Source organism: Camelina sativa, chromosome 2 (genome assembly GCF_000633955.1).
Source record: "Camelina sativa cultivar DH55 chromosome 2, Cs, whole genome shotgun sequence".
NCBI lineage: Eukaryota > Viridiplantae > Streptophyta > Magnoliopsida > Brassicales > Brassicaceae > Camelina > Camelina sativa.
This window is the reverse complement of record NC_025686.1, coordinates 25,646,438-25,661,052: the sequence shown is the minus strand read 5'-3', so window position 1 is coordinate 25,661,052 and position 14,615 is coordinate 25,646,438. Positions and strand designations below refer to the sequence as shown.

General features: G+C 35.0%; 3 protein-coding genes and 1 non-coding gene across 4 annotated transcripts; 2 read left to right on the top strand and 2 right to left on the bottom strand.

The window, feature by feature from the left end:
• On the top strand, window positions 2,153–4,079 carry LOC104738754 (pentatricopeptide repeat-containing protein At5g61370, mitochondrial-like). The gene has a single exon (XM_010458958.2). The coding sequence runs from the start codon at window positions 2,515–2,517 to the stop codon at window positions 3,985–3,987; it is 1,473 nt and encodes a 490-aa protein (XP_010457260.1). The 5' UTR covers window positions 2,153–2,514; the 3' UTR covers window positions 3,988–4,079.
• On the bottom strand, window positions 4,173–7,066 carry LOC104738744 (probable receptor-like protein kinase At5g61350). Its single transcript, XM_010458948.2, has one exon. It carries the CDS (start codon window positions 6,944–6,946, stop codon window positions 4,406–4,408), a length of 2,541 nt encoding a protein of 846 aa, XP_010457250.1. The 5' UTR covers window positions 6,947–7,066; the 3' UTR covers window positions 4,173–4,405.
• On the bottom strand, window positions 7,810–7,881 carry TRNAK-UUU. The gene has a single exon. It is a non-coding gene; the product is annotated as a tRNA-Lys (tRNA).
• On the top strand, window positions 11,943–13,314 carry LOC104738735. The gene has a single exon (XM_010458937.2). It carries the CDS (start codon window positions 12,039–12,041, stop codon window positions 13,020–13,022), a length of 984 nt encoding a protein of 327 aa, XP_010457239.1. The 5' UTR covers window positions 11,943–12,038; the 3' UTR covers window positions 13,023–13,314.

Sequence of the window (14,615 nt, the reverse complement as noted above, 5' to 3'; positions counted from 1 at the left end):
AAAAAAAAAAAAAAAAGATATTACAAAACTAAGAACAAAAACAGCCGACAGAGTAAGTGCTATGATACTTCCATGGCCAAATCAGAAACTAGGGTTTCCGGTACAGTGTCCCTACAAAAGTCCGCCTAATTTAAATCCCTACAAAGCAAACTTTAATCTCACAGGTCACAACCAAACAAAAATTACTCTTTTTATCCCCCAATCTAATCTTTTAGCCATGTGAAACCAAAACAACAAAAGAAGAAAAAAGCTAAATCTAAGAACAAAGTGATGAAAAGACAACCCAACAACAACAACAAAAAAAAGTGAGAAATCTTGATTTTGTTATCTTCTCTAATAAAAAGGAATCAAGAATCGATAAAGAAGAAGCTCAACAAAATTCACCGGAGATCCGGCGTAACGCCGGCGGTGAGATGAGAGAGAGAGAAGGATAGTTTCCGACAAGAGAAGTGAGAAGACTCATTTGTTTTGTTTTGTTTTTGTCAATCAATTGTCAAATTATGAGACGCGAAAAAAGAGCCAAATTTAGAGATGGTAAATCAGAAACCGTTGAATGAGGATGGATTTGGACGGTGGAGATCAAAGGATATTCACACGAAAGTGTCTTAAATAAAAATGGTGGTGGGGACTTTAAGATATTTTTAGGCGCGTGGACATTAAAAAGTGCAGCTACATAAAGAAAGTGGTGTGGATAGTTTGGTAGAGATAGAGAAAAGGCCACGTCATCTTTTTACAAAAATATCTTATGATATTTTTTTTGATATTGTGGTTTGGAACTTTGGATACAGATAAGAAAGATGCATCTGTATATCAAAATCAACAGATCGACACACAATTAAAAGATATATTGACCAGAAAAAAACCCATCAGAAACCAAACTTTTAGGTATTCGATTTTGAGGCTTCGTTTTGGTTATCTAAATTCGTTGCACATACAAAAAAAGAAAGATAAAAACAACGCATGATGCTATCTATTAGCATCTCATCACACAATTCACGTATACTCACTCTTAAAAGGTATGACACTTTCCAAAACTAAAAAGCATTGGATAAGAATATGAAACACGTTTTAGATTTCTAGTTATAACTTATAACACTCTTATCTTATCTTATCTTGGTGGTTATAGATGAGTTCAATCAATTAGTATTGTGTGTTTCATTAACATCTGAAAATGGTTGAAAATATTCAGCTAGATATCATTATTGAATATACGAAATTGAATGTTTAAGATCTTTCAAGTCTTGAAATTCAACTTTGTAATAATGTATTATGTACATATGTGCAAATTGCATTGCAAAAAAAGAAAAAGAAAAAGAAGACATGAACACGAGGGCCTTTCCTTTACATCATGTCATGTAATGCAAGTTCCATGGTTCTCTTTTTTTTTTGTCACCCGGTGATATTGATAATCAAACTAGGTAGAATACATTGTGAAATACAAATTTAAGCCGGCAGAAGACAAGATTTTATCGGAGTTTAATCCCTAAAAAGGAGAAACAAAGCCGTCAGATGATTAGAAATCCCTAAAAACATAAGTGAAACCAACAAAGAAACAAACTACAAAGCAAACAATTTTAATTTGAAAAGAGAACGAACTCAAAAACTAAAAACAGAGGCAAACTAGGATGAGCCTTTACAAAATAAATTAGTCTCAAAAACGCAAGGTTTCTTCTTCTGAATCTCTTGTAGCTGAGTTTTACCAAGGATGCCCGCAAGTTCCATGGTCCTATATTGGTTTTCTCACAAACGTATTCGCAGAGAAAGAACCAAAGAAAAGATAAGATCATAATGTTAATCACTTAATCTCGTCATCAGTTGTTGGGAGACAAATAAAATTGTTGTCATAAGTATAGTTTAATTTAGTAGGCTAAACTTTGTATTCCTGATTGGTTCTTTCTATACAGCAGCGAATCTTGTTTCTACAGGTGGACTAACGGATGCATAAAATATTTAAGTTTGTTCGCCGCAAGACACGTCTCGTCCCGGTTCAACTTTTTATTACTACGTTTTGCCATCGACCATTGACCAAATTACTTTATTTTGATGTCAAAATTATTCGTCAATTATATGCAATTTCTTTACTATTTCATCAGAAATTCGATTTTCCATTTAGAGAAAAAATATGTTTCGGGGTAATATCATTTAGAATTTGGCTTATAACCATCGTATCCCGATTCTCGGTTTTATCCGGTCCGATTCCGGTTCTGAATTTATACGTTTGAAGCTTTCAAGAGTGATGGAATGTAAAAGACCAAAATACCCTTTTCAGACGCGGGCTGTGTAAGAGATGTATATACTGTATTGTTTTGCCGTCTCTATATCTCTGCAAAATCAAATCTTTTTCAGTGGAATCTGAATTTCGTGTTCCTTCGAGAATATTTACACATCTGAGCTGTGATTACTCTGAGAACATGTAACCCCGGTGAAACTTTCATAGCCCTTTCGATGTTTTCTCTGTAGCGACGTTCGAGAAGCACATGCATACCAAGTGTTTGATGAAATTCCTCAGACAAGATGAGGTCTACAATCAGATCAAACGGGATAACGTTGCTAACAAACACTACAAAGCTGACACGTTATTTTTGCTCTCATCATTTAATAAATCGATCGGACTGTGCATCGACGGAGTTGCAGGAAGTTATTAGGATCGTTTCTTCCCCCATTGGTGGTCTTGATGACCTTGAAGAAAATTTGAACAAGGTTTCCATATCTCCATCATCCAACCTTATTACCCAAGTGATTGAGTCTTGCAAGAACGAGACTTCACCGAGAAGACTATTAAGGTTTTTCTCCTGGTCGTGTAAAACCCTAGGTTCTTCTAGTTTACACGACAATGACTTCAACCATGTCCTAAGAGTGTTGGCTGAGAAGAAAGATCATACAGCTATTCAGATACTCTTATCAGATATCAGGAAGCACAACCGGGCCATGGACAAGCAAACGTTTAGCATTGTTGCTGAAACTCTGGTTAAGATTGGTAAAGAAGAAGATGCAATAGGTATCTTCAAGATCTTGGACAAGTTTTCGTGTCCACAAGATAGCTTCACTGTAACAGCTATTATAAGTGCGCTCTGTTCAAGAGGACATGTGAAGAGAGCATTGGGAGTTATGCATCATCACAAGGATGTGATCTCTGGTAATGAATTGTCTGTGTACAGAAGTCTTTTATTCGGTTGGTCTGTACAAAGAAACGTGAAGGAAGCAAGAAGAGTTATACAAGATATGAAATCAGCTGGGGTTGCACCTGATTTGTTCTGTTTCAACTCGTTGCTTACTTGCCTATGCGAAAGAAACGTTGACAGAAACCCGTCAGGGCTTGTTCCTGAAGCTTTGAACATTATGTTGGAGATGAAGTCTTACAAAATCCAACCTACATCTATTAGTTACAATATATTGCTGTCCTGTTTAGGAAGGACGAGGAGGGTGAAAGAGTCGTGCCAGATTCTAGAGCAAATGAAGAGATCAGGATGTGATCCTGATACAGCGAGCTACTACTTTGTTGTGAGGGTTTTGTATTTGACAGGAAGGTTTGGTAAAGGCAACCAAATAGTAGATGAGATGATTGAGAGAGGACTGAGACCTGAACGCAAATTCTATTATGATCTTATCGGGGTTCTCTGCGGGGTCGAGCGGGTAAATTTTGCGCTTCAATTGTTTGAGAAGATGAAGAGAAGCTCTGTAGGTGGTTATGGTCCGGTTTATGATCTGCTTATAACAAAACTATGTAAACGAGGAAACTTTGAGAAAGGAAAAGAGCTTTGGGAAGAGGCAATGTCACTTGATGTTACGCTTAGTTGCTCTATTGATTTGCTTGATCCATCTGTTACAGAGGTTTTCAAACCAATGAAGAAGAAAGAAGTGGAGGATACAATGGTGGACCGCCGCTTACTTAACTTGAAGATTCATGCTAGAATGAACAAAACAAAGCCAAAACTGAAACCGAAACCGAAACGCAGAAGCAAAAAGAAGAAGAATATGGGGCATTGATTGATTTCTTCTAGCCATGTTTAGAACATCCGATGTAACAGCAATGTACCAGGTGATATCTTTGCTTTCTATGAATCTATAATGCAGAAGCATGGACTTGATATATATAATAGGTACTCGGAAAATTCATTATCATCAAACAAAGATTAAAGAAGATTGATAAAAATCAATGTATACACAACATAATCTACAAGACAACCAAATGTCTTTTTTAAAAAAAGATCACAAATTAAGTAAGAAAACTCTCATTTCCTTTAAAGTAAAGGAAAGAAATAAACTGAACCTGCAATTAGGAAAAGAAAGTAAAAAACCAAACCATAAGGCTCTCGTTCATCCTACATCTTTGTGAAAGCCAAAACTAAACATGAGGAAGAAAAAAAAATAACCAAACAAGATTTTCACATCGGAAACCACCATGTCACGGCAATGGACGTGACGGAGTCTGCATTTCCTCGCCGGGGATGTAATCCATTTCAATATTCATTGTAGTCTTATCATCCGACAAATCAACTTGAGCGGACGCTTCTTGAAGCTGCAAAGCATATTCAAGATTCCACAACACATCTCCCATTCCAGGCCTATCAACACCATACTCAGCTAGACATTTCTCTGCTGCCTCCACGAACTTCCTCAACGATCCTTTACTAATCGTTCCCACGATCTTCGGGTCGATGATTTTATCCAGCATACCTTTTCTATGCAAATTCATAGCATACTCTGCTAAGTTAACTTGTTCTCTAGGTAACTGTGGGTTTATCACTGGCCTTGCGCATAGTACCTCAAATAACACCACACCAAAGGAGTACACATCGGATTTATCAGTGAGCTGCTGTCTTCGGAAGTACTCGGGGTCTAAATACCCAAAACTACCTTTCACAGCGGTACTCACATGCCCTTGTTCCATAGGGGCGTCTTTTGACAGTCCAAAGTCAGAAACTTTAGCGACTAAGTTCTCGTCCAAGAGAATGTTAGTGGTCTTGACATCACGGTGAATGATCCCTTGAGCCGCACCTGTGTGGAGATAGTGAAGCCCACGTGCTGATCCGATGCAGATCTCTAGACGTTGCTTCCAGGACAAGGTAGGTATAGGGTTAGGGTCATTTTCTTTAGAGCCGTATAGATGGTCACGTAGAGGACCGTTTGACATGTACTCATAGACGAGAATCATCTCTTTGTTCTCGTCGCAGAATCCGATCAAAGACACTAAGTGTCTGTGTCTAAGTTTAGACAGCATCTGAATCTCTGTCTGAAACTCTGTGATTCCTTGCTCTGAACCCTGACTCCCTCTTTTGATAGCTACTTGTGTCCCACCGTCGATTTCTCCTATATACACTTTTCCGAATCCTCCAACTCCAATCACTGATTTCTCATCAAAGTTCTGCGTTGCTATTTGCAATTCAGTAAAGGGGAAGTACCGTCCTAATCCCTGGTTAGAGAAGAAGCTAGAGAATCCATTGCTCTTACTCTTCTTAGACCCGAAAATACTCATCCGCCTCGACGTCGTGGACCCGCCTTTACTCGAGATGTAACTCGAGTGACTTGCGTGCAAAGGAAGCAACCACGAGGAGAAACTATTCTGTTTTTGCCAGTCTTTAGGACGTCTCTGCCATCTAACAAGCAACACAACAACACCTAACAAAGCAGTTAGCGCCATAACGAATCCAATACCCGCAATCGCAAGCTTCTTAGACGACATGCCACCCATAGGTCCTTTGTATTTCCCATCAACACCGAAAAGACCATCTAAACTCCCAGCTGCATTGTTCAGCTTCATGATCTCTAAACCGTTAAGAATCGCATTCGGTTTACCCGTCTGAAGATTCGTACTCGGTCCAACCTGAATCAGAATCGAGCCATTGGTGATAGCAGACGCATTCAGCACGAAATCAGCGTAATAAGCAGTGCCTAAAGCGTTGGTTAAAGAGGAGAGATCGAGTCCGGAAATAGCAGAGAGCTTATTAATGAAAACGTTGAAGACAAGATCGTTAAGCGATTTGCTTACAATGTCACAAAAATGTAACCTAATGAAGTAATCATGACCCGAATCAACACTCATTCTCCACGAGAGATTAAAGTTAGGTTGCGAGATTTGCGCATCGGCCATTTCCTCTGCCGTAGCGTAAACCGGATGAGGAGCGATCAACGCGGTAGCTCCACCGTCAGGGTAAGTAATGGTACTAGGATCAACGGTGACATTTCTCGAACCTTGAGGGAACGTATTGTAAGGTTTATCAGAGATCCAAGTACGAGAAAGAGGATCAATCCTGGGAGATATCAAATCACCGCCGATGTTTAAACGATGAGAGGTTTGAAGAGAGAAGCTGCTTAAGCCTCTGAAATCAGGAGCTTGAGGAACAGAGGAAGCAGAGTCAGGGACAAGCTCGTCAGGAACAGAGACGATCTCAACGGCGTTTATAAAAGCCGTTGAGCCTTTGTGAGGTTTGAAATAGAGAGAGAGTTTCTCGGCTGCGTAGATGAGATACTCTTTGAAGACGACGGAAGAAGTGTCTCTGGTTGAGAAGTCGTGTAAGAGGACGGTGGTGTCGGTGGTGACGGAGAAGACAGAGTCTGTGAGGTTGTGGAGAGGATGAATGAGAGGGTAGAAATGGAGACGGATCCAGTGACGACCAGGTCGTGAGATGTAGAAAGAGTAAGTTGACTTGCTGGAGAAGATACGAGCGGTTAGGTATAAAGGAAGAGAGGAGGTTGTGTTGGAAGAGGTGATTGGGATTGAGTCGACGGAGGTTTTGATGTCTTCTTCTGTTTGGAGAAACGCTACGGACTGTTGATCGTATTTGAAGTTACGGCCGTCGGAGAGTTTTGTTTCGCTGGAGGAGCCGCAGTCAATGAGGTAGTTATCGGCTGGAGTGTACGTGGAATTGGATTTGACGGTGAAGAGGATGATGAGGAGGAAGATGATGGAAACGTGGGAGGAGAAATTACGAAAATCTCCTCCCATTATTTCCGGCGAGTATTTGACGGTGGTGGGAGATAGGAGAGAATTAGAGGTTTACCATAAAGAAAACGAATGGTTTTAAAAAAAATTGAACGTAAAATACGATTTATGGAAAAACTCTTGCCGCCGGGGAGATTACGATTATAAATTATATAACGATTTTTGTTTTTTTTTTTACTTTGATTTATTTGAAAAATATTATTTTGTGCTGTTTTGTTGGGAGCACGTAAGGAGCAACGTGCAAAAGTGTATGTTAATTGTTTTAATTATTGGAAAAAAGAGAATTGATTATGGAGTCACAAGCTTAATTAATTTTTTGGATAATTTTATACTGTATCAGATAAGTTTCTGACTTTTGAGTTTACTACTTAGACAAACTAATTAAACTTTGAGGTATCAAATTTGTTAGTCTGTGTGTAAAATAATTGTATCGTTTTTGTTCATAATTAGTGAAAGCCATGGGGGTTAAATTGGATAATACAGAAACACTCTTGAGTATTTTTGATTTTATGTTAATCTCAACTATTTTATTATTGTCAGTGTGAACAATTAATTCAATACTTTGTAAATTTTCTTAAAAAATTCTATTTTGTTTGAACGCAAAACAAAATGTGAACAAATTAAAAAATAAAAAATATGAACAAATGTTTTTAGAAAAAACAAAAACCAAAAAACAAATGGTTAAAATTTTACTTGTGCAGACGCTTAGTGGACATAAAAAACGTCACGCTGTGCAAACCTGAAAAGTCAAAATCCAATATCATTATCTGCATTTAATTTCCAAAGCCCATTTGGCTTTTTGGATTACTCCTGCCGCCTACGTGTCGTTTTCAAGAAAAAAAAAAGTAAAAAGTCGATATAATATTCGCCGTCTGTGGGGATCGAACCCACGACCACGTGGTTAAAAGCCACGCGCTCTACCACTGAGCTAAGAAGGCTGTTTTAATTTATAATAGTATAATAATGTTTGTAAATGATATTTTCAAAAAGAAAAAAAAATCATAATAATAAATTAATTATAATAATGTTTGTAGATATCTTTTTCCTTTTTTCTAGCAAAGAGGTGAATGCTTTTATATGTTGGTTTTGGCTTTTTGTGCAGTTTAACGGTTTAACCATATCAAGAACCTTGATCTAGTCTGCCAAGCGGCCCGCGCCCACCAACTTGTACAAGAAGGTCTTAAAGTACATGTTGCAAGATAAAGGCCTTGTAACTGTGTGTGAGTGTCCTGCTTCTAGTGGATTGACATCTTCTATAAGGCCTAGTACTTTGAAGTATACGCTATACGATCGGATATCATTCATCATCTATTATAAATTTTTAGAAATTATGTTACAATATATAAATATGTGCCAACCATGAAGTGTTATTTTCATAAACTACTGTTGTTTGTTTGTCTCTTATAATTCGATAATTATTTCATTTTCATACATAGCTCAACTGAACTACGACTTGCTCGTCGTCGTATAGTGTGTGTGATTCTAATTTCTAAGTCAACTTAAGTTTGGATAAACTCTGAGATTAAGCTTAATTTATACAATAAACCATATGTATATAGTTTTATCTCTTGACCACCAAAGCTTTACAGATCAGAAGTAAACAATCCAGCCCCCTTGCACGTGTTTTTTTTTTACAATTATAATCATTCGAGTTAATCATATGCTGGTGTTGTGTTGACAAAGACTAATTAAATAAATCATTAGGTTTTAACTATACGTGTATCTTTTTCTTTTCATTTCTTGTTTTGACATTCACTATACTGTGTATGTATCTTTGATAACCTCAAAGAAATATATTTAACGTCAACCAATGAACAAAAATAACGGTTTCTGTTTTTGGTAATGGTTGTATTTTTGCATCTTCATATGTGTTTTTATTTTACTATTTAGTACGATCTAGAGTGACATGTATAAACTTCGATTTGTGGTTTCATTTATCATTACAAACTCAATTGTATAATTGATTAGGTGGTAGATTACATGTCACGATACTCTGGATCGGTTGATAAAACAACACTATCCGAAATAACATTTAAACAATGATTGACGGGCTCTTCGTTATTCAAGTAATCAAGTTATATGTGGTACGTAGTCATGATGATGGTGATTATATAAACAATATCAATATATTTTAAGAGAATTTTATACTTAATCGATATCTAAATCTTTTGGTACATTAAATGTTTTATATATTATGGTTGTGAACTTGTGAACGTAGATTTAAAACTATAAACCATAGTTATTAGGTTTCTTCTTATAACGTAATATTTTTACATAAAGTTTAAACTGTAGCATGTAATCCAGGTTACTTCTATGTTAAATAAAGAAAAACAAAAAGATTAAAAACAAAGGTATGGGGGGGAATGTTGACTTACAATCTGGTGGTAGCATGTTGTCCATTCTAGTTATTGGGGGGTCCTTATAATCCCACCATACCATTTTTGGAAGTATTTCATCTATCACAAAAACAAAACCGATATGGTCTAAATTTAGTTTTCTCTTGGTATGAAAAAATATATGTGATCAGTTTGGTGATTGATCAATTAAACACTTAAGTACAGAAGACCATGATATTTGACTTTCTTTTTTCCTTTTTATACAGCACCATGATTTTGATATAGTTTGTACTCATATGCTTGTTGTTGCGTAACCATTCAAATTCATATAATGCATATTGTTAGTATTAATTAAGATGGTAAACTGTGCTCAGATTGCAAGAAAAAAAAAAGAAGATAAATTGTGATACACGTAGATAATTAATTATGGGTATATTTTGTTGTGAATTATGCGGTATCATGATTATAATAACACATTTATTGTCAAAAAAAACACATTTTTACTTCTTAAAAACTACTGTTGTTAAGTCATTATAATAAAACAACCACCAGTAAAATAATTATATTTGAAATTTCGTACCGAGGAGAATTTAAGTTAATAATTCTTCATTTATGAAATCAATATTCATGTGATATATATATATATATTTTTTCATCTATCGTAAGTACTAAGTAGCAATATAATTACAAACCATATATACTTCCAAATGATAAAATAATTGGTAGATTTACTTAATTAATAGAATTACTTAAATAAATCGGTAGTGTAATTAAGAAAGAGGCATGCCAACGTTATATTGGTAATTCACCTAACCATAGTGTCGTCAGATGTTCGGTTGTACTAAACTACAACAACGCCAACACTTCAACGGTTCAACCTTTTCTTTGAGATTCTACCATACTTATCAATATAATAATATTATACTATTTTTAATTTGGAATATATATATATATATATAAATTTATTCAAAATTTGATTGCGATGTTTAATTTCTCCATATATAATTAGGCAGAGTTCATCCGATTGAATGTTCTGTCTTTGTTATAGAAAAATCATGAATCATTATATTCATTACTAATTGATATACTTGATATATATATATATATCCAAAATTGCTAACACCACACATGGTAAAAACCGACAACTTATGCTTCAACTGATGTTACTAACTGATCGGATCGATCAGTAAATCATTTAAACTTTGAAATTAATGATCGATGAACGTATACTTTTCTTAACCACCATAGAATTTATATAGCACTAGTCAAAAAAAAAAAAAAAACTACGAATATTCATATGAGATTTTCAGTTGAAAAAGAAAAAAATATCAAAACGATTGTCAAAAAAAAAAAAATTATCAAAATGTTTACTCCTCGAAATGTTTGCAAAGACATGTGAAAATAAATTTGCAAAAAAATTTCATGCGAATTTTCTCGTTTAGTTCTTCTAATGAGACTCAATTATAATGGATCACCCCTAAATTATATATTACAACATGCCATTAATTAAAAAGGACATTATCGAGAGTGGATGATAAGGAACAATATAATACTTATAATATATATAATATTATTTTTGGTCAAATATATAATCAATTATATATACGAAAATAATTAATTTCAAACAAGCAAATGGAGAACTCCCTAACTACCAGGTCCAAGTCAATAAGACTTCACACCAAATGCATGCCACAGGTTGGACAAAGTTTGATAATTTCTCTCTTCTATCGAATTGTATTTTGCTCTTGGATATTAATTTTTTAACTCTTAACTTGGTTATAAAGGTTTCTTATATATTATTGTATTATCAAGAACACAATTGGAAATCATATATATAATCGATCAAATGATCTAGGCTAGACTTTCCACTAAAGCTAAACTTAGTAGGTGTTGTATAACATATATATGATCAAGTCGCCTCAAGACAAGTTCAAAAAGTTTGGAGATTTCTCACTCAAAAATCATTTTAAGTTGTTTTACATTATGAGAAAAGCATTCAAAAAGAGCACCATTTCTTTCCAAATTATTAAAATTTTATTTTACTCTTTTTAGCTCTTATCATTATTCAATTTCTTGAAAGCTAAGCCTCCGGTTTCCTCAAACCTATCATTATTAACCTTTCAATTGAATACTAATTCATAGAACTCACTCTCTCTCAATTTAATACGTATCTTCACACACACATACATACATGTATGTATATACAATGGAGTGTATAGTAAGCATCCAAAACCAATTAAAGCACTAAGCATATCACACAAGCAAAAGACTATTCAAAGATATACGTATCAAAACTTAAACCCAAAAAAAATGATAATTTTATTTCTTCCTAACAACATTACCTACGAAACAAATCTACATTATACCCAAATAGAACCTAACAAGTAACAAGGAAGTGTTTGTGTATTGTTTTATACTGAATTGTCTTCTACGCACACAAGAAATATTCCATGCGAAAAAAACAACTTTGCTTTACAAATAAAAAAAGAGGTTCAAGTTTATTAACTTTGTCTAAACAACTCCTCATCTTCAGGCAAAATCGGTTGGCCTATCTCCATTCCCTTCTCTAACACCCAACCCACAATTAATTTTTTAGCAAAAAAAAAAAGAAAATATATAATATAAAAAATCATTACACATATTTATATATATACACATATAAAAAGGACCTTCGTTGAGAAAGCCCTTTCAAGATTTGGTGGATCATTCAAGAAACACACACATCTTCGAATTTTTTCTTCAAAGTAAAGAAATCTAGAATGAAGAAGACAATGGAGGAACCAAGCAAGCTCATGAGAAGATCAATCCACACCTTCCTCAAAAACTACCACCGTGTCACCACCGCAGCCGCTGTGGCTCTCCCTTTCTCAGCCGGTCTTCTCCTCTCTCAGCCTTTCTTCTCTTCTTCCTCTTCCATCCTTCACGCGAGGCTTAACACGCTCTTTCGTGGAGCAGGTTTCTCATCTTCTCTTGATTTCTTCAACATCTTGAGCCTTAAACTCTCACAAACTTTTGCTTCATCTTTGTTCACTCTCCCTTTCTCCCTCACTTTCCTCCTCTTCTCCAAAGCTTACGTTATCAAACTTCTATCAAACAACAACCACTCTGCTGATGATTCCTCTGTTTATTACTTTCGTCTTCTCAAAACTTACATTTGTAGCTTCTTCTTCCTTATCTCTGCAAACGCCTCTGCTTTTGCTCTGTTCTTCTTAGCATTCAATACCCTTGAAGCCTTTGGTTTCTCTTCTAGAAACTTTTACACTTTCCTCTCCCTATCCTCAGCTATCATATACTCAATCATCATCGCAAACGCCTTTGTCATCTCCAATTTAGCCTTGGTTTCGTCACCTTCTTCTTCCTCTGGAGGATACACAAACATTCTCAAGGCGTGTCTTCTTATTCGAAAAAGAACTTCACCAGCATTGGCTCTCGCTCTGCCTACCAATCTCGGCTTAGCAGGAATCGAAGCTTTGTTTCAGTACCGTGTCGTGAGATCTTATTACAACGGAGACAGAGATATCACATCCATAGCTCTTGAAGGAACGTTCATAGCTTACTTATACGCACTCTTCTTGGTTCTTGACACCATAGTCAACTTCTTCTTTTACCAGAGCTGTATCAAGAACGAGGAGGATCAAAAGATTGGTAGAGAAGACGAGTACTCGATCAAGATCCAAATCAGCGAAACAGAGAATACGAAGATACACATCAAAGGATCAAAGGGTTTACAGACAATCTTGTGACTGTCTTGTTTTGGTTGGATGTAATTATTGATTGATTAAGAAGAAAAAAGTGAAAAACTTTATGAGATTATTGATTCTTTAAGGATAATCTTAAGTAGCTTTCACTTCAAAGAAGGGCAAAGGTAAACAGTAAAGAAACAATCAGAGGATCTGCACACAAAAAAAAAAAAAACTCTCTGTTTCTGCTTTTCTTTATTATTATAGTCCTGTTGTTCCTCTTTTACTTATATTTTATCCACATTGTAAAGTCAAATATACAAGAAATTTCAATTAATGCAAAATCTTTCACATTTGGTTAATCCTACAGTAAAATTTCATTGCCGACATAATTTTGATTAGTTCAATTAATGCAAAAATTTTCACATTTGGTTAGTCCTATTAGCAATGATTTTGATTACTTACATAAGTTTAATGAAAGATGTTGACCTGATCTCACATTAACAAGAAGAGTCTTTTGTTAGTGAGAGCAAAAAAAGATAAGTTTTCAAGCAGAAATCTTTCATTACAAAAATAGAAGAAGAAGTGTCATAGTTGTCTTTCAAATCGACAAAAGATGCGAAAGCAAATGAACACTTTTGTTTTGTTTTTTTCCCTTTGGAATTAAAATACTAATAATACACTGAAATTGTGTTAATTGATAAAAGATTTAAATTTAAAAAAGACAGAAGGGACTAGTTGAGTGGTCTACATCACTAATCTCTTCACTTGAACCTCTCAAAATAATATGCCCTTAAATACAATAATTCAGTTCTACCTAAATTTTCTTCTAATGGAGAAAAAAATATGGAATGAGTCTAATTTACCTTTGTAAGTTAAAATAGTGGAATCTAGAAAATTGAGTGAAGGAAAGGGAATTAGAGCATTTTAAGAGATATATAAGTAAAATATGGAATGAATCTAATTTACCTTTGTAAGTAAAATAAATGTTTGCTTCAAAAGAGATCAAGAACCAATCATGCAAAAAAACAAAAAAATATATATATCAAGCAAATTTTGTGGCTTACCAAACATATCAAGGATCATGGTTCATAAATTTTTTAAGGATGTATTTTTCATAAAATCCAGGTCCGACCGACCGAACCTATCAAACCAGAAAACAACCCTTAAACCGGATTTTCTGGTTGAACCGGCCGGTTTGTGGTTTAAGAGAAAACCTCTAGGGTTTCTAATTTTTTTTCATAGTTCGTTCAGTTGAGTTTTTCTTTCTCAACCTGTGAGTTATTTATGAACTATATAAGCCTCGGTTACAAGCAGAATCATACTTTGTTCAATCTGTTTTTCTTCTAAAACATTATTATCACCCTAATTAGACCATGTTCTGTTTATTAGGGGATTTTCCTTTATTTATAGGATTCTTTGTACCCTTCTTTTTATATGGTGATTGGAGCTAACAGTTTATTGTCAAGTCATCGTATATTTCTTAGGTTACAAGGAAACTAATTTGACAATACTAGTTTTTGTAGCATTGAGTACAAAAAAAAAAACAAGTTATTTCTGAAAAACTTGTTTGATTGATCGTTATAATTACTTGTGTGATATTCAGCCCTTGAAGTGGAGTTTGGACATAGAAGAGCATGAATTAGCTCACAGAGT

Coding starts and splice junctions, on each gene's coding strand:
- LOC104738754 (XM_010458958.2), top strand. CDS start 2,515: ATGAGGTCTACAATCAGATCAAACGGGATAACGTTGCTAACAAACACT.
- LOC104738735 (XM_010458937.2), top strand. CDS start 12,039: ATGAAGAAGACAATGGAGGAACCAAGCAAGCTCATGAGAAGATCAATC.
- LOC104738744 (XM_010458948.2), bottom strand. CDS start 6,946: ATGGGAGGAGATTTTCGTAATTTCTCCTCCCACGTTTCCATCATCTTC.